Here is a 23,875-nt window from a genome sequence, read left to right on the forward strand (position 1 = left end):
TTTTTTCCCGCTGTTCTTTGCATCCGACTTCTTCATTAGGCCATGACATGCTGTACTGCTGGTAGGCTAAGTCATGGGAGGAATCCTCAGCACAGGATACATTACCTCAGAGTGAGGCAACCATATAGTCAAGTCACAAGCTATTCTATCTAGACCCATACGCTGCTCTGTTCATCTAGCCTGGATTGAACTTAAAAGAGCTTTTATCTTTGTATCAAAATGAGCACACATCACACCAGCAAGAGGCCCTTGGCATTGTTCTTTCAGACTCATGTCACAATGACATTCAAACTTCCAGTGGCGACCTGCTCTTCCTGAACTCTTAAGGAGATGTGTTCACAGGGAGGAAGTGCAGACTACAAACTTCCTGGCAGAGAGCCAATGGGATGTCCAGAACCCTCCAGCTGGGCTGGGCAGAGATCCAACCAGAGAGCAGACAAGTCACTCTGGGGAAAAAAACAACATTACAGGGCGTGGGGATGAGGCACACTTTGCTTGCTGACACTCAACATCTCAATAAAGGGATTCTGTTATCACCAGGTTCACTTCAGCACGCCGGGTTGTTGAAAGACTGATAAAAATAGAGCAAGAACTCATCATAAAACAGAAGCGTTCGCGGTCCTTTCAGGTGCATTCAGGCTCCCCTTTTGGTCAGGCGGTTCAAACACAGGTCCCCTGATGTGTTACTGCGTGCAGTTTGCGGTTCTTCAGGCCATGATACTTATCTTTGAAGTCTCCAGGTTTCTGCTGCGAGGTGTCAATCAGGGCACTGGCGATGGCAATGCCTACAGGGAGAAACACATGGGGGAGGGAGAAAGGGAATGGGAGGAGGGAGAGAGACAGAAGAAGGGAGGTGAGCTTCAAAGAAGACACTCAGCAGTGTGGCAAAGTAAAACACAGCAGACAGTAATTAGCTCGCTGTCTCCCGCCCGCTTAAACCCTTTCCCAACTCCCAGAAACGCTTCCCCAACTCCTGCCCAAGCCCTCACATATCAGAGTTCAGCAGGAGACGAGGAACTACATGTCACTGAAGCATAGCTCTATACCTCTCTAGGCTGCTATGGGCTGTTCTTTTTCTCAAAACAACAATCTGATGGTCTGCTATTTTCTCCACAGTGCAACAAAAAAAAGTGGAGAACACAATGACACCAGATGCTTACTGTAGTTAATATGGATTTTCAGTATGGCTTGCCCTCTGTACAGCGGTAGGCTTGACTAGTATACTCATTAGGACAGGAAGTAAATCTCCTTGTATGCAGACCAAAAAACTAAAGAGAAAAACAAGGGGAAAAAAAACTCTACATGTTTAAGCGTTTCACACACCAGTGATTCCTGGGTTTTTGCAGAGGGAACACTGATGTGAAATCAAATCAAATGTGTATTTGTCACATGCGCCGAATACAACAGGTGCAGTCTACACCTTACAGTGAAATGCTTCCTTACAATGATGTGTGAGTGCGCGCAGTTTGCCTATGCATGTGTGTGGTCAAGCCACAGTGTGCCTTAGGTAGGCATGGCAACAATCGCCTCAGTGCTCTTTCCCGCCGCCACGGACAGGCCAACCCTCAGCACTGATTACAGAACAAGATGTCTGAGTTAGAGAGGTATAGAGAGAGGGACAAAGTGGGAGTGGAGGAGAGAAAAGAGCCTGGGCTGACACTCTTAGTCTACAGCCTGACATGTCTGGTCAGTGGAGCCAGACTAGATTACCTGTCAGCCCTTTCACTCCAAATCACAACCAGATCCTTTTCAACACTGTTACCTGACACTTTTTCTATAGCAATCACTACACGTAACACTGCAGCTAATATGTCTGACCTTGACATCCAAAGCCATCACTACTATTGGATAGAAACCACCACTACATGTAACTCTTGAAAGACAAACTTTCCACACTTGAAAGTAACACTTTTTTTTAAATTAAAGCTTTTCAAAGAAAACTAAAAACATTTCATGAAAAAGTGATCGTTATAGATGCCAATTTGGTGACTCAACCAAAGGTGAAAGCTTACAACAGTGGTTCCCAAACTCGGTCCTGGGTCCCACCCTGGGAGCACGTTTTGGTTTTTGCCATAGCACTACACAGCTGATTCAAATAATCTACTAATCATCAAGGTTTGGCTATTTGAATCAGCTGTGTAGTGATAGGGCAAAAACCAAATAATGCCCCCCTTGGGATCCCCAGGCCGAGTTTGGGAAATGCTGGCTTACAACCAAATAGCTTATTTTTCATGATTGCTAATTAAAGCCAAAGCCTTCTGGATAACCAGAGATATGCATCTCAAATCAAATTATTTGGACAACATAATCAAATCAGGATACAGGTGAGTGGAGGTGAAGGGCGCTCCCTGCTAATGCAACCTACTAAGGGAATTGTTTTGTCAGGTGAGGTTGCTGGATCACTAACCCTGATGTACAAAATGGTTTGGAACAGGAAGGGCCTTTCTAGCACTAGGGACCCCAAATACATATAATTTTCAATCAAACAGGAATGGGACATAGTATCATAGTATTAAGATCTGACGAGGGTTTTAGTGAAGAGAAATACAGTAAAAAGGCCAGGTCTTTCTTGAATTTGTTTATTTTTTATAAAGGTTATATAAAACTCAAACTAAATAAGAAGAACAAGCACATTATTCTGATGACAGCTTGTAATGAAATATAATAGAATTAGTGTCATCTGCATGACAATAAAGGAGTCGAGTTACAGTTATAACTTTCTCACACAGATTACAGCTGCTTGACTTTCAAGTTTAGCTTTTAGTATTTCTGCTGGCCAGGCAGGATTTCTCCATGAGCTACTGTTGGTTCCCCATTATTCAAATAGCATCATTAAGAGTGAGAATCCTTGTGAAAACCTTGTCCTAGTTTGATACACTACATGACTAAAAGTATTTGGACATCTGCTTGTCAAACATCTCATTCCAAAATCATGTGCATTCATATGTTGTTCGTCCCCACTTTGCTGCTATAACAGCCTCCACTCTTCTGGGAAGGCTTTCCACTAGATGTTGGAACATTGCTGCGTGGACTTGTTTCAATTCAGCCACAAGAGCATTAGTGAGGTCGGGCACTGATGATGGATGATTAGGCCTGGCTCACAGTCGGAATTCCAATTCATCCCAAAAGTGTTCAATGGGGTTGAGGTCAGGGCTCTGTGCAGGCCACTGACCTTGACAAACCATTGCTCTATGGACCTTGCTTTGTGCACAGGGGAATTGTCATGCTGAAACAGGAAAGGGCCTTCCCCAAACTGTTGCCACAAAGTTGGACGCACAGAATCATCTAGAATGTCAATGTATGCTGTAGCGTCAAGATTTCCCTTCACTGGAACTAAGAGGCATAAGCCCGAAACATGAAAAACAGCCCCAGACTATTATTCCTTCTCCACTTAACTTAACAGTTGTCACCATGTATTGGGGCAGGTGGCGTTCTCCTGGCATCTGCCAAACCCAGATTCAGTTATTGTGCTGACATTGCTTCTAGAAGCACTTTGGAACCCGGTAGTGAGTGTTGCAAGCGCTACGCGCTTCAGCACTCGGCGGTCCCGTTCTGTGAGCTTGTGTGGCCTACCACTTTGCGGTTGAGCTGTTGTTGCTCCTAGACATTTCCACTTCACAATAACAGCACTTAGTTGACCGGGGCAGCTCTAGCAGGGCAGAAATTTGACAAACTGACTTGTTGGAATCCTATAATGTTGCCATATTGAACATCACTGATGTCTTCAGTAAGGCCATTCTACTGCCAATGCTTGTCTATGGAGATTACATTGCTGTGTGCTCAATTTTATACACCTGTCAGAAACAGGTGTTGCTGAAATTGCAGAATCTACTAATTTGAAGGGGTGTCCACATACTTTTGTATGTAGTGTATCTTCACCAGACAATGTGGTTGATAATGTTGACCAGATGTGCAAGCCTCATCTCAAAGTCAGTTCCTATTGTAACTGAATTGAATTGTTTCTAAATCCTGTTAAATCGGTTAAACATATACTTATTAACAGTCTTTTAAATCCTCATCACCCAAACTAGGAGGACATATTATCTGAGACAAGGAGTGAATGAAAGAGTCACATAAGAAGATCCACTCTGGGTCAATAACCTCTGCTTCCCACTTGGTTCTCATATCACTGTCAACAAGCTCTCCACTCATAACTGCGCAGGGGGAACAGTAGGAGACAAGATGATGCCTTTGATACCCTCAGAATAACTGGACAACACTGTAGTCCAGCCCAGCCTGCACTGTAGGTCAGAGAGAGAAAGAGAGCCCTGAGTCTGGATGTGAATAGACACTATGCCTGGAAACAGAACACCATACCCTTACATTCCCAATAATGGTGACATAAAAGAAAAGGGATTAAGAAAGAATATTAAGAAAAAAAAGAGCAATCATATCTTTATTTGTATGCGTTATCTTTCCTCGACACACTCAGCAGCGTATGTTAGTTTAACGAGCTTAGAAAAAGCCAAGGCCACCGGACCACGAGGCTGTGATGGGAAACGAGGCGTCATGGTGGTAGCTCGGCGGATAGAGAGATGGTCAGGAAAGCAGAAAAGGAGAGATAACTGGGACCCTGATAGTGTTTTTTCCTCCATTTTCCATCGCTTGCTTGGGAAACTTCAAGAGAATTATAAACCAATGCCACATTGAACTGAGACTGGGAGACTTACAGTGCCTAGTGAAAGTTTACACACCCCTTGCACAGTCTTCAAATTATATTGCCTTAAAATGAAATGTAAAAAGGGATTACATTAGATTTTTTCGACTACAGATCTACACAGAACATTTTCCTAATTAATAAAAAATAAAAATAACAAAAATGTGTTGATTGTGTATGTCTTCACACCCCAGAGCTAATACTTGGTGGAAGCACCTTTGGGAGCCATTACAGCTGTGAATAATTTTGTATAAGATTCTACCAACTTTGCACAACTCTTGTTTTTGTCAAAATTGCTCAAACTCAGTTAATGTGATTGGGAATCATTTATGGGCAGCAATATTCAAACCAAAAATGTAAGTCAGGACTGAGACTGGACCGCTCAGGAACATTCACAACTCTTGGAAAGCCATTCTGGTGTGTCTTTGTCAGTAACGTGTGCAATTGTCCCTCTGAAAAATGTAACTACATATATCCCAAGGTAAGATTTACAGAAGACTGTGGGTTTTTTGATCCTGACAAATTCTCCTGTCCCTGCCGATGACAAGCATACCCATAACATGATGCTGCCACCACAATACTTGAAAATACAGAGGGTTTCGCTCTGTGTTGTATTAAATTAGACTCAAACTTGCAGTTTTAATTTAGGCAAAAAACGTTCATTTCTTTGCTGTGTTGTCTTGCAGTATTACTTAATGGCCTTGTTGCAAAAAGAATGGATGGCTTCCTTTTCACTTTGTCATACAGATCAGTAATGTGGAGTGAAATCAATGTTGGTGACCCTCTGTATTTTCAGGTATTGCCAGGTGGCACCGTCATGTAATGGCAACACACTATCACAGATTATTGTGAAATAGACACATGACTTATTTGAAATTCGTGACGGGCACACAAAAAAGTACATTTTTTCATGTCCACCACAGGATTTTCTTCATAACGCATTGTGTTGAATACGCAATTTTCATGTCTACCACACAATTTTCTTCCTAACGCATTTGTGTCAAGTAGAACATTTTCTTCATAAAGAATGAAAATGTGTTGTAGCTCACATTAGCTTGGCTAGGGGTTAGGGGTTAAGGTTAGGGTATTTACATGGTTAAGGTTAGCTAACATGCTAGCTAAGTAGCTAAAAAAGTAGTACATAGTTGTAAAGTTGCTTATTAGTTAAAATGCTAAAGTTGTCCATCGTGATTCGAACACGCGTTTGGGTTGCTAGACCTTCGCGTTATACACCCACCCGTCCTCCCCAACCAACCTCCCTTGTATCGTTTCTGTCTTAAGTAACCTACTGCCTTCATCGGTGATTGAAATGCACAGAACACCCATCGTATTCTGAAAAAATACAATGTGTTTTATTATTCAGCAGGACAATTACACAAACTTAAATACCAAAGACACACCAGAATGGCTTTCCAAGGGGTGGTGTGTTTCTGAATGATCCAGTCGCAGTCATGATCATATATGATTTGATTTGATTTACTGAGCTTAAAGCTGCAATATGTAACTTTTGGGGTGAATTCACATAGAAATATGAGTTATAGATCTGTCATTCTTATTGAAAGCAAGTCTAAGAAGTGGTAGATCTGTTCTATGTGCACTATTTCTTTGCTTCCCATTTTTAAGCTTCAAAGAGCTAACAATACAATATTTTGGGTTATGGAAAATATATTTCACAGCAGTTCAGATTACATAATGATTCTCTACACTATACTTGCTTCTTTTTCCACATAAACTGAAATTAGGCAAACTATTCAAATTTTTGTAACCAGGAAATGGCGGAGCAATTGTGCACCTTTAAACAATTTTGACAATAACAATGTTGCCCTAAGAGTTGTGCAAGGATGGTAGAAACTTATACAAAATTAGTCTCAGCTGTAATTGCTGCCAAAGGTGCTTCCATCGAGTATTAACTCTGGGGTGTGAAGACATACGCAATCAACACATCTTAATTTTTTTGGTTATTAATTTAGAAAATGTTCTTTACTTTTTCTTTCACTGAAAATGTGGAGTAGGTTGTGTAGATCTGTAGGTTTGGCAGATTACATTTTAAGGCAGCAAAATGTGAAGACTGTGCAATGGGTGTGTAGACTTTCACTAGCGACTATCTTTACAGGCACCTTGGCTAAATGCAAGTCGCTGGGCAACGAGGGTACCACCACAGACTCTTACCTCGGACCGCACTCACTCAACAGATCTCTCCTGAATAGGCAGGTTATTGTTGATGAGAACAGGATTGCTGTGTTTGTGTGGAGACTATGTTTAAACTCCTAAGAACATGCTGGTATCTGGCAGGGAGATGGTTTTCTTCCCTGTCCTGACATCTCATCCTGTAGGGGAATCCCAACAATGAGGGAGAAGGTAGAGAAGACTGATGATGGAAAGAGGAGCAGGTAAAGAATTAAGACATGATGTGAAAGATGAGGTAGTAAGACTAGAGTAGGAGATGGCTGCTATATAGCTATATGTTTGTCTGTCTGTCTTTGTCCCTTCAGCAAATAGGAGAATGTCTGTCTGTGTCTTTTGGACATTTTATCCATGTGCCAATCTAGCTCCAGCTGTATAGTAAGTCTGTCTGAGAAGCCTGACTTTTAAAAGTACACACCCTTTCTCAGACATTTTAGAATGTTGAAACCAACTTCCCTACATTCAGGGGAAGTTCCTCACTAAGCAGCTAGTCCCAGTAGGTTGGAAGTAGAGTAAGCAGATTAATACAATGGCCCCTCACTCAACTATTGGACTGAAGGAATACATTAGGCTTGGTTAGATCCACCGCTCCCCTGACTTAGACAGATTTAGTAGTGTGTTTGTGTTGGGAGATGGGCAATGATAGACTCCAGAGTGGAGGGATTTGGTGCTTCTTCTGGTCTCCTCGGCAGAGCACTGTAAAGCCAGTGACACACAGGGGGCTTAGAGAAGTTGACTGCTTCACCAGCTTGTAATCTCTATACACAGACATGCCTGTGGAGAGGTGGGTGTGTGTGTGTGTGTACACGTGTGCATTCGGCATGTTTGTGGGTATGTGTGTGTATGTGCAGGCAGATTGTCTATACCAGACAACAATTAATACAACTAAAACTTCTACTTCTTGCAGAGGATGGAGTTGAAATGTGACATTTCCTCCACAGTGTTATGTATGGATATGGTTGGTATGGAACTCCTCTGAGTAACTTTTCCTATGAAGATGAGCCCTTTATCCACCTGTGCTATCCTGGGAGCCTCAGCTCTGCTGATCTCAGCATTACAGAACAATGTGTTTGAGCTCTGTACCAGACAGGACTGTGTACTGCTCTACCCATCATATAAACCCCAGGCTCTCAACATCCAGGCACTTTAATCCCAAAATCGGAGAAACCGTCAGGATCCTAAAAGGCGGATTAATATGGCGCAGGTGTCGCGATAACGCAGGATTCTGAGTTTTTCACGCAGAAAAGGAAAGATAAAACCCTGAAAAAATTACTTACTGCGTTTTGTAAATGCAGATTTAAAATTATTCTTATTGTAAATTCTGCTCGGTTCAGTCAGGGTTCGTACCAGATCATGAATGTAAAAGGACTAATTTTGTGCTTCAGTTGCACTTCTCCACTTCTATGAAATATTTTTGCTCGAGTCATTGGATTACCAGACAGCACTCTGACTGACGTGCAGACTTCTTTTCTACGTGTACTTTCCTCAGGTGTAGTTTCTTTCCGGCAGCAAGTTAAATTGAAATAATAACTTCAAGCAAAACATTAGGAAATATAGCTGGCTACATTATTTCTATGATAATAAGCCTTAGAAATATGATGGTCATGCATTGTTTTTGCAAAAATACCTTGCTTTTTCATTATAAGCTGTGTCTTGTCTTTAATATCATTAAATTGAAGACATAGTTTTATCAAAGATTCCCAGTAATTAGTATAACGCGATCAAAGTAATTAATCGTGTACCTGTAATTAACTAGGAAGTTGGGGCACCAAGGAAAGTATTCAGATTACAAAGTTATAATTTCCCAATATAACCTTTCAGATATTTTCACATCTGATCAATAGTCTTCTGATTAATGATTTATTTATTTTACCTCACGTTAGTCTCATTCCAAACATCGTAAATTGTTGGTTATCTGCACTAACCCAGTCTTCACTATGAGTCATCCATACATCAATTGTCTTAAATCATTTATTTATTACTAAGTAATTCACAGAAATGGATAAACAAACAGTAAATATGGTTACATGAAATGATAGAATGTGCCCTAGTGGGCTGAACCGGCATGGCAGCTTGTTAGACAAAGGGGCAATGGGGGGGGGGGGGGGGGGTCGATTAAGAAGTCCCTACAAAGTTAATTATAACAATAAAAAACGCTCACTCATTCGGGAACAATTGCAATCAATATATATATTTACGCTCAGTTTGTCGTCTTGATCGCTGGTGAAAAGTTAATTTATTTTGCAGAATTGTCCGTCTCTCTCGGTTGTGGTTAGCGGGGATTGTTCAGAGTGACATTCGTTATAGAATAGATGTTTCGGTGGTTGTCGTTATTCGCGTTCAATTGATGTCGAATTCCTAGCTGCAGACTAGTAATTAGTATCAAAGACTTGTTCTTATTCTGTCGGTATCGATAGTCTGAGTTTTAACCACGTGGTATGGTTAAAAGATTCAGCAATGGTCTACAACCTTTAGTCCCCCTCCTAATGGAGAAAAACATGGTCTTCTGATAATTTCTCAAAGTGGGGTTTTATTCAGAATGGCCTCTGATTTAGTTCAAATCAAAAGGGAATTGTATTTTCTTCATTAGACAGTCCACAATCATATTACACCATTATTCAAACTGTATCATCCTCAATCATTCATCTTATACAACAATTAGATGTAAACCTCATATCTGAGGCTATTATATAAACAGCGTTATGGTAATGTTGCCACATCGTCTCTCTTGAGCTTCCCAAGTTGTGACAAACGCACCAGTTCGTAGCTGGATTCTTCACCGATCTTTTACACTTTCTCTGGAACATGAAATTTGTTCGTACCTCACGTTCTGTGAGGTGGAAGGATTTCCTTTGTCCCCATGAAACTACTCTCTATAACTGTGTGTCCATGAGGCAGGATCTTCCTTAGGAATATACGACCTCACTCTGCCCACAGCAGTCTGGTTGTAGAAGCAAAGAGCGGGGGATGGTGCTCGCTGTACTCAAAGAGGGCAACATCATGACAGCTGATTGACATGTGTGGCTGCAGCCGACTGTTGTCATCTGATAAATTATTTCCTGATGAATATGTTGCACTAATGTATTTTGTGTGAAAAAAAACTATAGTTGCATGCCCCTTATTACTCTATTGAAGCAAAAAAAACACTGACTTTCAATATAAAACGCAGGTGAAATGTTTTAAAACAGATTTTTGATGGTTTTCATTTTGTAAAGGCAGATTACTGAAAACTAATACTAACCCTGCTATAGAGTTCTGAACCACCACAAATGTGGTGAGGAGGCTGTCACTTTCTTTCAAAGATTTGAATTCAGGTTCTCAAATCAAAGTTGATCAAATCAAAATCAAAGTTTATTGGTCGCGCACTCAGTTTAGCAGACATTATAGCGGGTGCAGTGAAATACCATACCATAAAGGCCTGATTGGTTGAGTGCTGCAGAGATGGTTGATCTTCTGAAAGGTTCTCCCATCTCCACAGAAAAACTCTGGGGCACTGTAAGAGTGACCATCGGGCTCTTGGTCACCTCCCTGACCAAGGCCCTTCTCCCCCGATTGCTCAGTTTGGCCAGGCAGTCAGCTCAAACGTCTTCCATTTAAGAATGATGGAGACCACGGTGTACTTGGGGACCTTCAATGCTAAAGAAATTGTTGGTACCCTTCCCCAGATCTTTGCCTTGACACAATCCTGTCTCTGAGCAGTACGGACAATTTCTTCAACCTTATGGCTTGGATTTTGCTCTGACATGCACTGTCAACTGTGGGACCTTATATAGACAGGTGTGTGCCTTTCCAAATCATGTCCATGCAATTGATTTTACCACAGGTGGACACCAAACAAGTTGTAGAAACATCTCAAGGGGTCTGAATACTTTCCGAATGCACTGTATATAATGGTTTGTATAGACAGTATGGACAGTATATAAATACTGATGAGCCATGACTATGTATATACATATAAAGTGAGTAAAACAGTATGTAAACATTATGTACATATGGCAAAGCAGTTTCTAAGGTGCAGGGTAGAGTACAGTTTGGAAGCCGGTCTTGTAACAGTGACTAAGGTTCAGGGAAGGGTACTGGGTGGAGTCCGGCTAGTGGTGACTGTTTAACAGTCTGATGGCTTTGAGATAGAAGCTGTTTATCAGTCTCTCGGTCCCAGCTTTGATGCACTCGTACTGTCTCCTACTTCTAGATGCTAGCAGGGTGAACAGGCTGTGGCTCGAGCGGCTGAGGTCCTTGATTATCTTCTTGGCCTTCCGGGTGCTGTAGATGTCCTAGAGGGCAGGCAGTGTGCCCCCGATGAAGCATTGGAATGACCACACAACCCTCTGGAGAGCCCTGCGGTTGCAGACAGTGCATTGCCGTACCAGGCGGCGATATAGCCTGACAGGATTCTCTCAATGGTGCATTTGTAGAAGTTTGTGAGGGTGTTAGGTGTCAAGCTGAAATGATTTAGCCTCCTGAGGTTGAATAGGCACTGTTGCACTTTCTTCACTACACTGTCTGTGTGAAGGGACCTTTGTGACCCATTTCAAGAAACTAGGTGTATGTCGTAACGTCACTACTTCACAGAAGAGTCATTTGATTATTATTATTTTTTTAAATCAAAATATGGGCAGAAATGCCTTCTGGAACATGTGAACTTTCATATGCCTCAATAACATAATCGTATGCCATCTATAAATATAAAACTGTTAAATATTGAGTTGGTAGTTGGTTTAGCCACGGCAAATATAGGAACCTTCCGGCTAGCCATGATTGGCTAGGATAATGGATGGGTTGGACATGAGTTTGGATTGGTCTGCCATGTAGCATGCTTCTGTCTATAACATGAGCTGCTAAGTACGTGTGGATAAGCCTATCTACTGCTGCTTTATTGAAAGATGTCACAAAGAACTGAAAAAGTATAACATTTCAGGTAAGACCCAAATGCAGACTGTGTTGAAGTAACAATGTTTATTACTGCAACAGGGGCAGGCAAGTGTCAGGTTGGGCAGGCAGGGATCAATAATCAAGAGTGGTGGGGTAAAGGTACAGGACGACAGGCAGGAACAGGGTCAGGTAGAGGTCGGTAATCCAGAGTAGGGGCAAAGGTACAGGACGGCAGGCAGGCGGGCTCACAGTTGGGACAGGCAAGGGTCAAAACCAGGAGGGCGAGAATAAGAGGGACTGGGGAAAAGCAGGAGCTGAGACAAAATGCTGGTTGACTTGACAAACTGGCAACAGACAGAGAGCACAGGTGTAAATACACAGGGGATAATGGGGAAGATGGGCGAGTGGAGACAATCACAAGGACATGTGAAACAGATCAGGGAGTGACAAAAAGTGTTGCTACCGCTCTCAACATTGCTGCCTTGAAGTTAATAGCGCTATCGACAAAGCTCAGTGGGAAAACATGGTGATGGACTACTTTCTAGAGGATGATTGTGCCATGCTGATTCTGAAAATGAATTATTTATTTTTCCTTTATTTAACCTGTTGCGACGACCAAACCCTGATCCGGGATTCTATTTATAGACCTAAGCTCATTACCATAACGCAACGTTAACTATTCATGAAAATCGCAAATGAAATTAAATAAATATGCTATCTCTCAAGCTTAGCCTTTTGTTAACAACACTGTCATCTCAGATTTTCAAAATATGCTTATATTCAACCATAGGAAAACAATCATTTGTGTAACAGTAGCTAGCTAGCGTAGCATTTAGCGTTAGCATTAGCGTTAGCATTTAGCAGGCAACTATCACAAAAACAAGTAAAGCCTTCAAATAAAATAACTTACCTTTGAAGAACTTCTGATGTTTTCAATGAGGAGACTCAGTTAGATAGCAGATGCTCAGTTTTTCCAAAAAGATTCTTTGTGTATTAGAAATAGCTCCGTTTTGTACATCACATTTGGCTACCAAAAAAAAAAAAAAAACGAAAATTCAGCCCTCAAAACGCGAACTTTTTTCCAAATTAACTCCATAATATCGACTGAAACATGGCAAACGTGGTTTAGAATCAATCCTCAAGGTGTTTTTCCACATATCTCTTCAATGATATATCCTTCGTGGAAGCCTGGTTTCTCCTTGCTCTCAAATGGAAAAATAATTGCACCTGGCTTTACGCTCCAATTTCGACGCAGGGACACCAGGCGGACACTTGGAAAATGTAGTCTCTTATGGTCAATCTTCCAATGATATGCCTACAAATACGTCACAATGCTGCTAACGCCTTGGGGGAACGACAGAAAGTGTAGGCTCATTCCTTGCGCAATCACAGCCATATAAGGAGACAATGGAAAACAGAGCTTCAGAAATTCTGCTCATTTCCTGGTTGACGCATCATCTTGGTGTCGCCTGTAGAATGAGTTCTGGGGCACTTACAGACAATATCTTTGCAGATTCTGAAACTTCAGAGTGTTTTCTTTCAAAAACTGTCAAGAATATGCATAGTCGAGCATCTTTTCGTGACAAAATATCGCGCTTAAAAAGGGAACGTTTTTTATCCAAAAATGAAATAGCGCCCCTAGAGATCAAAAGAGGTTAACTAGACAAGTCAGTTAAGAACAAATTCTTATTTTCAATGACAGCCTAGGAACAGTGGGTTAACTGCCTAGTTCAGGGGCAGAACAACTCATTTTTACCTTGTCATCTAGGGGATTCGATCTTGCAACCTTTCAGTTAGTAGTCCAACGCTCTAACCACTAGTCTACCTGCCACCCCATGAATCAGACAATGAGGAAATTCCTGATTTAGTTCAAAACATTTATCAAACCAGTCATTGTGGAGTCTTCTGATGACAATCGTGGGGAAGAAACGGTGTCGTTGTCATGGAAGAAGTTTACCGAGTTTTGAAACCAGTGGAATGCCCGGTGGAAGCAGAGAGATTGTGCCAAATTTGTAGAGTCCAAAAAAGAGAACTAAGAAAGAAGGCTGTTGTATAAAACACCTGTTTCCGGATTACATCTTCAAACTAAGGGCAACCCTGGCATCCATGACAGAGGGAGAAGCATTCATCCATGTACACGGATAAGAGTTGCGACTCTTCTTTGTTCCAGTACTGTCGTTTTGCCTCTGATTGCCTTACGGAGGTCATAGCTGGTCTGTTTGTACACGTCCATATTCTCATATTCCCATGGTTAATTGCAGTGGTTTGCGCTTTCAATTTTGCTCGATTGCTGCCATCTAGCCACGATTTTTGGTTTGGATCAATTCTAATCGTCACAGTGGCAACAGCATCCTCTATGCACTTACTGATGAACCCAGTCACCGAGTCAGTGTATACGTCGATACTATTCTGCATCACAACCAGGACCGAAAGATTTAAAAACAGCTTCTACCTCCAGGCCATCAGACTGTTGAACAGCCGTCACGCAATTTCCTGTAGTAAGTGAGAGTAGTAAGTAGTACTTGTCGTGTCTTTGGTTATGCCAGATTAAGTGATATGCTATTCTATAAAATAATTTATCCGTAATTAATATCACCTGATTGAGCTAATCATGTAAATGTAATTAACTAGAGAGTCGGGAACAACAAAATAATATTTATAGAGCTGTTAACTTCCGAATAAGCTCTTAAAGACCTAGTAATATTTTACATCAATAGCAGTCAATATTAATCGTCATCTTAATTCAGTCTCATCTGAAAGTTGTAAATTCTTGGTTATCTGCATAAACCCTGGCTAACAATTTGAATCAGCAATACAAAATTGGGTTTAATAATTGATTTACTAAATACCTAACTAATCACACAGAATTACACATACACATAATTAAATCATAACTTGATTACAAATTACGTCATAAAGGAAAACGCCCCTAGCGGTTGGAACAGATATGACAGCTTGTTACACAAAAGAAAAGGGGCTGGGTTTGAGTGAAGGAGCGGGAAGACTGAGGAAAAAAGGGAAGAAGCTGTGCTATCGTAAATACAGTATCTTATGCATTCTAAATTACCGCCCATTTGGAAAAGGAAAATGCAATACATATTTACTATGAGCTGCGTTTTTGTGTGGTAGACGGGATACTCTGTCGGTTCCTTCCTAACCTGCGTTTGCAGCTGCTGTTGCTAACTCAACGGCTAGGAGGTATCACATCTGTAGTGAATAAGAGTTCAAAGTTCATACCATTCGCAACCAAAGCTCACGCTGATGTTGGCTTCATGCTGTAGTTATTATCTGAACCATTCTGACATCGGACCGTCGTCCTACATCCTCAGAACAGGAGGTTATATTGTCGTCAAGGGCTTATATAGGAAGGGAGAGGAGGGCGTGTTTGAAAAGTTTTATAGCCCATGTCCCTTCACAGGGGAGGGCCACTGATTGAGCAGAGCCCTATCTTATGAAAACCCAAATCTCACATTTTAGAAGCTAAAATCACATTTCATCCCATCACGAAACATTTCATATTCAAACATTTAAATTGAACAACAATTCCATGTGAATCCGATAACTCTGATGTGTAGACTTTCCACTGTAGAATTTCTGTCATCTTATCATTGATGAGATGTCTCAGATGACAACCGAACTGACATCATTTCATTAAGTACCACCGCATATGTTAAATTGGTCGGATTACCAGAGTATTGTTCATTCCCCCCCCCACCTTCTGATGTTCCCAGAATCTCTATGTTAACCAAGGGTTTGCAAATGTAACATCAGTAGGGTAGAGAGAGGAAAAAGGGGGGAAGAGGTATTTATGACTGTCAAAAACCTAACCCCAGGCCAACGTCATGACATACTCCTGTAATAAGTAATAGACAAAGAAGGACTCATACACACCTCAAACACACAGACTCCGTACTCAAATATACACTCACATACACCCATACTCACAAACATATGCACACACAGCCAACGCTGATGTCCCATATACACTGAGTGTACAAAACATTAGGAACAGTTTTCTAATATTGAGTTGCACTTTCCCTTTTGCCTTCAGAACCGCCTCAATTCGTCAGGGCATGGACTCTACAAGGTGTCGAAAGCGTTCCATAGGGATCCTGGCCCATATTGACTCCAATGCTTCCCACAGTTGTGCCAAGTTGGCTGGATGTCCTTTGGGTGGTGGACCATTCTTGATACATACGGGAAAATGTTGAGTGTGAAAAACCCAGCAGCTTTGCAGTTCTTAACATAAGCCAGTGCACCTGGCACCTACTACCATACCCCGTTCAAAGGCACCTGAATCTTTTGTTTCCCTACTCACCCTCTGAATGGCACACACACACAAAATCCATGTCTCAATTGTCTCAAGGCTTAAAAAGCCTTCTTCAACCTGTCTCATCCCCTTCAACTATACTGATTGAAGTGGATTTAACATGTGACATCAATAGCTTTCACATGTTCAGGTGTTCCTGTTTTGTACACTCAGTGTATATAGAGACATTAAACACTGGACCGTTTATTTTATACTGTCTTTCACACTTTGTATTCATATATAGTATTCTTCATATCTTATTCTAATATACTGTATCTACTACTGTACATTGCATTTTTGTTACAATGTTTATACACACTGCGTATTAATGTACTGGATTCTTAATTATATACTAGATTACTGTATATACCGGAATCTTTTTCATCTACCATATTCTTCATTTAGCTCATTACATTTTTTTCATATAGTGTGTGTGTGTGTGTGTGTATGTATGTATATGTATGTATATATATATATATATATATATATATATATATATATATATATATATATATATATATATATATATATATATATAGTATATCATTTTCATATAGTACATTGCATTTTTGATTCACTGTTTATATACACCACCTGTATTTATATACTGGATTCTTGACATAGCTCACTGTAATATACAGTATTTACTGCTGTACATATTCTTTGTATATCTTTTTGGTGTATATACGCATAGATTGCATTTGGATTACTGATGCAGTGTTATTTGTGCTGTTAACTAGATTTGTCCTGGCATTCTTAAATTATTGTTTTTTACTGTTATTTGTGTACTTGTTTGACATTTCTACTGCATTCTTAGGAGCTAGTAACACAACCATTTCGCTACATCCACTATAACATCTGCTAAACTGTGTAAGTGACCTATTAACTTTGATTTATAAAGCGCACTTATGCACAAACACACACCCCCACACACATGCACTCACATACTAACTGGTGTTAGCATCTCTTCCTGACCAGTTTTCCCACATCAGATGGGTCAAGACAAATAGCTATTTCCAGTTACCACCCCCAGTGTTCCATAAAGGGAAAGGGGGATACCTTGTCAGTTGTACAACTGAATGCATTCAACTGAAATGTGACTTCAGCATTTAACCCAACCCCTCTGAATCAGAGAGGTGCGGGGGGCTGCCATAATCGACATCCACTTTTTCGGCGCCCGGGGAACGGTGGGTTAACTGCCTTGCTCAGGGGCAGGACGACAGATTTGTACCTTGTCAGCTCAGGGATTCTAAAGCCCCTATGGCATCTGACCACATCTCTCTCTTTCTCTACCCGGTTTCACAGCACTGCTTCAGCACTTACTGCAGAGTGACAGTTTTATTTCTATAGTTCCATGTATGATATGCATATAAAGTACTTAATCGCCACAATATTACCGAATAAAACTGTTCGACCACCGCAATACCAAATGAGCAATCAACACAATTTTAATTCAGAACATTTTTCAATCAAGACACAGGTCAACAAACGTCTCACCCATCGGAGCATTTCTTGGCAAATTGGACACAAATCTTTGCAAACTGACATCCAAAATGTCAGAATTTCTGTAGCAAAATCAAGCCTTTTTGCCCGCAACTATCACAAAAAAGAACTGTGAAATCATGCAGGATCTGACATACTGCACAGTATGCATTTACCCAGCATGTGTAGCCAATACTGTAGCCTGTACTTACTGGCTGCACTTATCAGCTCCTACTATTTGCCCAGTACCTGGTGTCTTTAAAGGCTCCTCTAAATGTAATGCAAGCAGCTTTTCCCAGTATGAGAACCTGATGCCTTGCAAAGTGCTTAATTTTAGCTGTATTTTACAGGCTTCCTGCTGCAGTCACTTTTACACCTGCTCGTATTTCAGCTCATGTATTATACCTACACGATGAGCCGACAGCAGCCTCTCAGAAAGCCCTGGGCTTCAGGGGAAAAGGAAAAGGAGAGAAATAAAATAAGTGGGAAAGCGTGAGAAAAAGGGAGAAAGAGAGAGGTGGAGGGAGAGGAAGAGTGAGAGAGATAACGTGTGGGTGCGTATATGAGTAACAGAGGGAAAGCGATATTTTGATGGCTGCTGACAGTGCTAAAAGTTCTAAAGCATTCCCGAGCTCATCTCTGTGACACTGGGTGCCATTCAAATGGTCATCTCCCTATTCATTTACCTACAGCACAGTGGCATATTTAGCACCTCTGAAATATCACAGATCCTCTTAGGAGAAACATGAGCTCATCTGGCCTCTGCTGAAAAACCTATTGGAGGGAACAATCGATCCAACAGCCTGCTAATTCCTCCAGGTATAACATGCCTTTTTCTGTCTCTCTCAAAACAAAGCCCCTAATAGTTGATAGATCAGGTATATCTGTGTCCATCCAAACACAGATGGTACACGGATTTCCAAATTGAACTGCCAGAAGTAGAGAAATAGACACTCTGGCAGATATTGGGTTCTAGTTGCGATAAAGGGGAGGTGGGGTTGGGATCTAACAGAGAGAGGGGATAGGTGAGGGAGGAAGGGGAGAAAGGGAGGTTGGGGGAGGAGAAGAGTCTCCACATCTCAAATATGTCATGCTTCAGTTAGCATCTGTCTGTAGAGACTCTTGAAGTCTTGAACCGGTAGGGAGACAGAGAGAGAGATTTTCTAAATTGAACTTTATCTTTCTCTCTCTCTCTTTCTTTTGTTTTATATCTCAAATGGGAGAGGAAAATAGTGGTATCTGAAGCATGTGGGTGCCTTTTAATAACCAAAGGGAGAAGGCCTGGTCTAGAAGATAGACAGTGAGTGGAGATGAGACGGGTGCTTACCAGACTGGCCAGGTGGGGGTATTCCTGAAGGCAGTCTGGGCAGACACAAGAGGACGGTCAGTACGCCGGCCCTGCTCCCCCAACATGGCTCCACTGCTATAGGCTTGGGCACACCCTGCACAGAGAGGAAGGAAGGAGCATGTCAATCAATAAACACTCCCAAATCCCATCACAAAGTGGTATGTCAGATATAGACACACCACATTTTCCCACTGCTTCTAAGAGAACATTGCAACGGTTGTGTTCCGCTAAAACTTTGCTTGTTACACGCATAGACAAAACGTGTAACGTATATATGCATGGATCCAGTATGGAAATGAACAGCAGAATCCACCATGTACTACATCATTGACTGGACATCTATTTGAGTTAGGCTGGAAGCCCAGGGGATGGAGGACACAACCTCACCCTGCTCCAATCTCCCCCCAGATGTGGATCTCACACACGGGGGAGCGGGCTGACTGACAGCCCTTAGAGCTCTACTTGAAGCCAGAGTAATGAATATGGATGGATGGAGGGCACAGCAGGCGCAAGGGAGGTATTCTCCTCCGCTCCCCTAAGCCCTAGCCGCCCCATCCATTCCACTCAGGCAAGTTGAGGGACAGACCCTGTACACACACTCATTCACATCCATAAAGCCATGCTCTCCTCACCAAGCAGCTCAGGACATGCCTCAAGATACCAGCCTCACATTCTCTAAGGAGAGGGTGTCAAACATGCCCCTGTCAAGGAGGCAGGGTGTGTGTAAACAAACTGTACACCCCAAATCCTGTGTCATTACTGCCACCAGAAGCATTCCAACATGGAGGCCAAAATAACAACCATCCTACACTTTAGCAAATGTGTTCGTCTTTTTTCCACTCTCAAAGTACAACTCATCATCACTTACAACTGCTGTGTCAACCCTGTACCTAGACATTGTCAAAGGCAGTAAATGATTTTCCTGTAGTATGTCATTGGATGTTCAAACACACACAAAAACACAGACACGTAGAGACACCGCCTTTCAGCTTTAAGGCACATTGATCCCTGCTGTGAGATGATTAAACCAAGCGATGAGACGTTGACGCTGTCACTTGATCGTCCTCCGCGGTGCCTTGCTGCTACGCACAGCTCTCAAACACAGAACAGAAGCACAGCAGGGGGGCGTTCAGGAGAAAAATACAGAGGAAACAGGTGGCTCAAACAATGATGCTGAAGAGGAGTAGCAGGGGTAGATGCAGAAGTGATGCTAGGACAACATAGTCTAGAGCTAGAGTTGAGCTAGAGTTGAGCTTGAGGGCAGCAGTTCTATTAAAGCAAAGTCTATATGCTCCTGAAATCTCTTTGTTATAAGGTCTCTCTAGCACTGGCGACTAGTACCTGTTAGAAGGAGCTCTATTCAGCTTGACCCCGGTACCACACCACAGGAGTCAGGTCGGTTGGACTGTGTTTACTCCTGGTGTCTGTTCTGGTCTGAGGAGGATCCGAGAAGAGACAGATGTGGTTGTTTACCAAAAAAAAAAAAAAAAAGGGAAGAGGGCTTGACCTCTGGTCATCTAGATCAACGTCCAGTCGGCAGATGATAGCAGAGAAGCCTTCTCTTACATAGGCTTGGTTGCAGTACCAGCACCCTACTATAATCTACTTTACACTACAAATGACACACAGTTTCAGTTGGAACGCATCAAAGGTGTGTCGATATGGTGAAATGAAGGTGGATAGAGCATTCAGTACTTGAAGGGAGCCTTTCCTCTTCACAGTTGCCACAAGTGCTTGTCTCCTTGGGTAGAGCTCCCTTAGAGAGTAGCCTGTACAGTCCAGATGCATATCTCTCCAGAAACCTCACTTCAGCTGTGCCTGCCTTCCCTTGTTCTCCCCAGAGACATGGTGGCAATGCTGGGTGCTCTACCTGAGATGTACTATCCATCTACTGTACTGCTCTTATTCTGGTCTTCTTCCCTCTCTGCTCCCCTCACTTATTTTGGGCTTTCACTCTTCCCTCTTTGCACTTACGTATACTCTCTGTTCTGCTCCAGCCCTGTAGCTCTTCTCTCCTCTCTCACCTCCTCTATCACAGAAGTCATGGAGACCATTCTACAGGCACTTAAAATGAAATACATATGAAGCTTTCTTCACAAAAAAATATGAAGTCAATTAAAGGGGAATGAGTGAGAGAGAGAGAGAGAGAGAGAGAAAAAGGGAGAAAGAGAGGCGCTTGATAGGAGTACAATGTGTGAGATGCCCTACCACCCAAGTGGTCTGTAATTAAGTCCAAAAATAAAAACAATGAACAATTATCAAAATGGCAAGTACAAACCAGCAGTCACAGGGACCATGTAATAGCCTCAACAACGCAGTGCACGTCTGAAAGAGTGCCAATCCATCCCAATTCCTCTATTACACCCACACCCACGCATGCACATAGACTCACGACACAGAAAGCCCACTAACACCACACTACCAAAGCCTGCTGCCCCCTGCCCCTTCCCTTCCATAGGCCCCATTGCTAATAGGTTTAAGTGCTGAAGCATACAGCATAATTACAGGGTAGCGCCTCCCATGTTTGTTTTGTGTTTAGGGGCATTAAGAAACAAACAATTTGCCAGTTCTCTGAAAGAGGAAATAGGTTCACGTAAAGAGCCATCTCTGGTAGAACAGAGTGCAACACTATGCCACATCCAGGAGGTTCTTATTAGAGTACGACGTCCGCTAGCAACACTGCTACCAATTAAAAGAGCCGAGAAACACAACACAACAATTAGTGGCCATGATGATGTGTTTCCATTTGGAGCGTCAGAGAGAAACAGGTGCTAGAGGAACCTGGCAGAACCTCGTAACTGAAGCTGTCTTACATGGGTCTGGAACAAGCAGCTCATTTGAATGGCATTTCTGCAGAAGAAAATACATCCGACACGTTCACATGTCAGTGTTGAGTGTTACTAACATATGTTTGCCAAAAGTACAGAATAGTATATATATATATATTCAACTCTGTGCACCCTGCAATCACTACAATACTATACATGAACTTTGCATTCATGAAATGGACAAATTCATGTAGTATGACTTAACGTCCTAGAGTCTGAGCCATTCTTCTATATCTACTACCCTAACACATAATTGTTTTAAGATAATAATAACATGGACCATCCAGCTACCTATTTGATTTTGTATAGCACCTTTTTTTCCATGGAGAAAGATCATGAAAGTATGTGTCCTGGTGTGGGACTGGCTCCTTTGATCCTGACCGCTGAAAACACATACACATTCGTTCAGCTGGGATATTTCCTCCAGGAAACGACTGGACCTGACGCTCCTCGTTTCCCCTCAGACTGAGCGGTTACAACCGTTAGCCAGCATGCAATTACACACACTCACACACTCTCACACACACACACACACACACTCTCACACACACACACACACTCACACACACACACACTCTCTCACACACACACACACAAGGCAACGCTAACAAATTTAAAAAGATTGTCATCACATAATTCAAAAAGTTACAGTGATATGCAACTAGGCACAGATATTTCTACAGTGTAGTTAGAAATGTACTGCAATCTCTCATAGGGTTTCCTCCAGGAGAAGGAGGACAGAGGAAACCCTACTCTGGCCGTGTCTCATCTGTTTAAAAGGCATCTTTAACACTGATTTATCTGCCTGGAAGACAGCTTCAGAGGGCCGTACATCTCCCCGCAGCCGCACGGCCACAAATATTTGTCCGTTTAATTTCAATCCTCATTAATAGGTATTCTATTAAAATGACACCTTCAAGACGAGTGGCATTAAAAGAGTGGAGGAGTAAGTGATGAAGTTGTTCTGGACAGTAGTGTGCGACTTACACCCCCCCCCCCACCCCCCCGGCTCCCCTCCTAAATTAATCAGCTTAAGTAGTAAGGACAAGGAAGTAGAGCAGAGAGAGAGAAAGTAGCAGGGCCAGGGTGAGGGTAAGGGTGAGACTTCTGGCAGCCATTTCGGCCTAGAGAAAGATTGCTGAGCTGTACAGTAGAAAAGCTTTTACAAGCATGCAACACTAAAAGGAGATAACATTAACTGTATTTCCTGACCTGAGGAGAATTTGAGAGACATTCAGCTCCATTAGTCTTTTATATCTGAAGTGGGGGAATTTTCCACTGGAAAGAGCCTGAGGGGGGGGCTAACACTACATTCAACTTTGACATTATAAAGGACCGCGACAGACAAAGAATACCACATAGTAGTGCTAGTGTATAAAGGCACAAGTTGACACTGTAGAAGGGGCAAACCACTTGAATCCACTGTCCCATATCTGCCCATTATGTTTCCCTCTTCCCCTGAGGAAGTAAGGGTTTCTTCTAGCTCTTAGATCATTCTCCTCCCTTTCACCCCACATGGAGAGAGAGAAACTGAGAAAGAGATTGAGAGAGAGAAAGTGAAAAAGAGAGAGGCATTCCAGGAGGAAACTTGTAAAATGGCTAACCCATCCAATCTCTTCCCCCTTCCTCTCTTGTCTCCTGGCTCACACTAACTAAATAAAACTTGGTTTGAGCTGTCCCTTCCAAGAGAAAAGTGGTCAATTCCCATGCACTTAAAGGTGGGAGGAATAGATGGCTAAATAGTTTGCTGAGCAGTGTGAATGATGGCAGAGGTTAACCTTTCTCTGCTGTAGTCCTATTTTACTATTCCTTTCTGCTTTGGTGGTTTTCTTATAATAATGTGCTTAAGAGGTGTTAGATCCCCACTGGATTGATCAACTCTGACATAAACACAGGGTTGAGAAAAGTCACAAGGCATGTCTATTTTTCTCCCTCCAAAACACAGAGAATGCAGTATAAAACAGTAAAATAGATGATTTTAACAGTGTCTCAAGATGCCTCTGTCACCTCTCTCTACCTAATTTCTCAACCACCTACCCTGTGCACCTTGCATATCTATTCTGTAAGACTTGAGTTCTGTTAGTATTCTGTTAGACCAGAGTTCCTTCAACTCAGAGAGTTCTCTGCACAGCCTCCAGCCAACATCAATTTTCAGGTAGCGTTAGCATTCGTTAGCCACACCAGATGTAGACAAA

The 23,875-nt window shown here is 42.1% G+C and overlaps 1 protein-coding gene across 1 annotated transcript in view; it reads right to left on the reverse strand.

Annotated features, from left to right (window-relative positions):
- The window catches only part of LOC139381452 (attractin-like protein 1), a 337,715-nt gene continuing 313,840 nt past the window's right edge, over positions 1-23,875 (reverse strand). The window contains exons 29-30 of the mRNA XM_071124992.1: positions 18,832-18,946; positions 1-785 (exon numbers count right to left, since the gene is read on the reverse strand). Coding sequence (XP_070981093.1) covers positions 661-785; positions 18,832-18,946 — 240 coding nt within the window. The 3' untranslated portion in view covers positions 1-660. The remainder of the gene's footprint in view (positions 786-18,831; positions 18,947-23,875) is intronic.

Source organism: Oncorhynchus clarkii, chromosome 23, assembly GCF_045791955.1.
Source record: "Oncorhynchus clarkii lewisi isolate Uvic-CL-2024 chromosome 23, UVic_Ocla_1.0, whole genome shotgun sequence".
NCBI classification, from domain to species: Eukaryota; Metazoa; Chordata; class Actinopteri; order Salmoniformes; family Salmonidae; genus Oncorhynchus; species Oncorhynchus clarkii.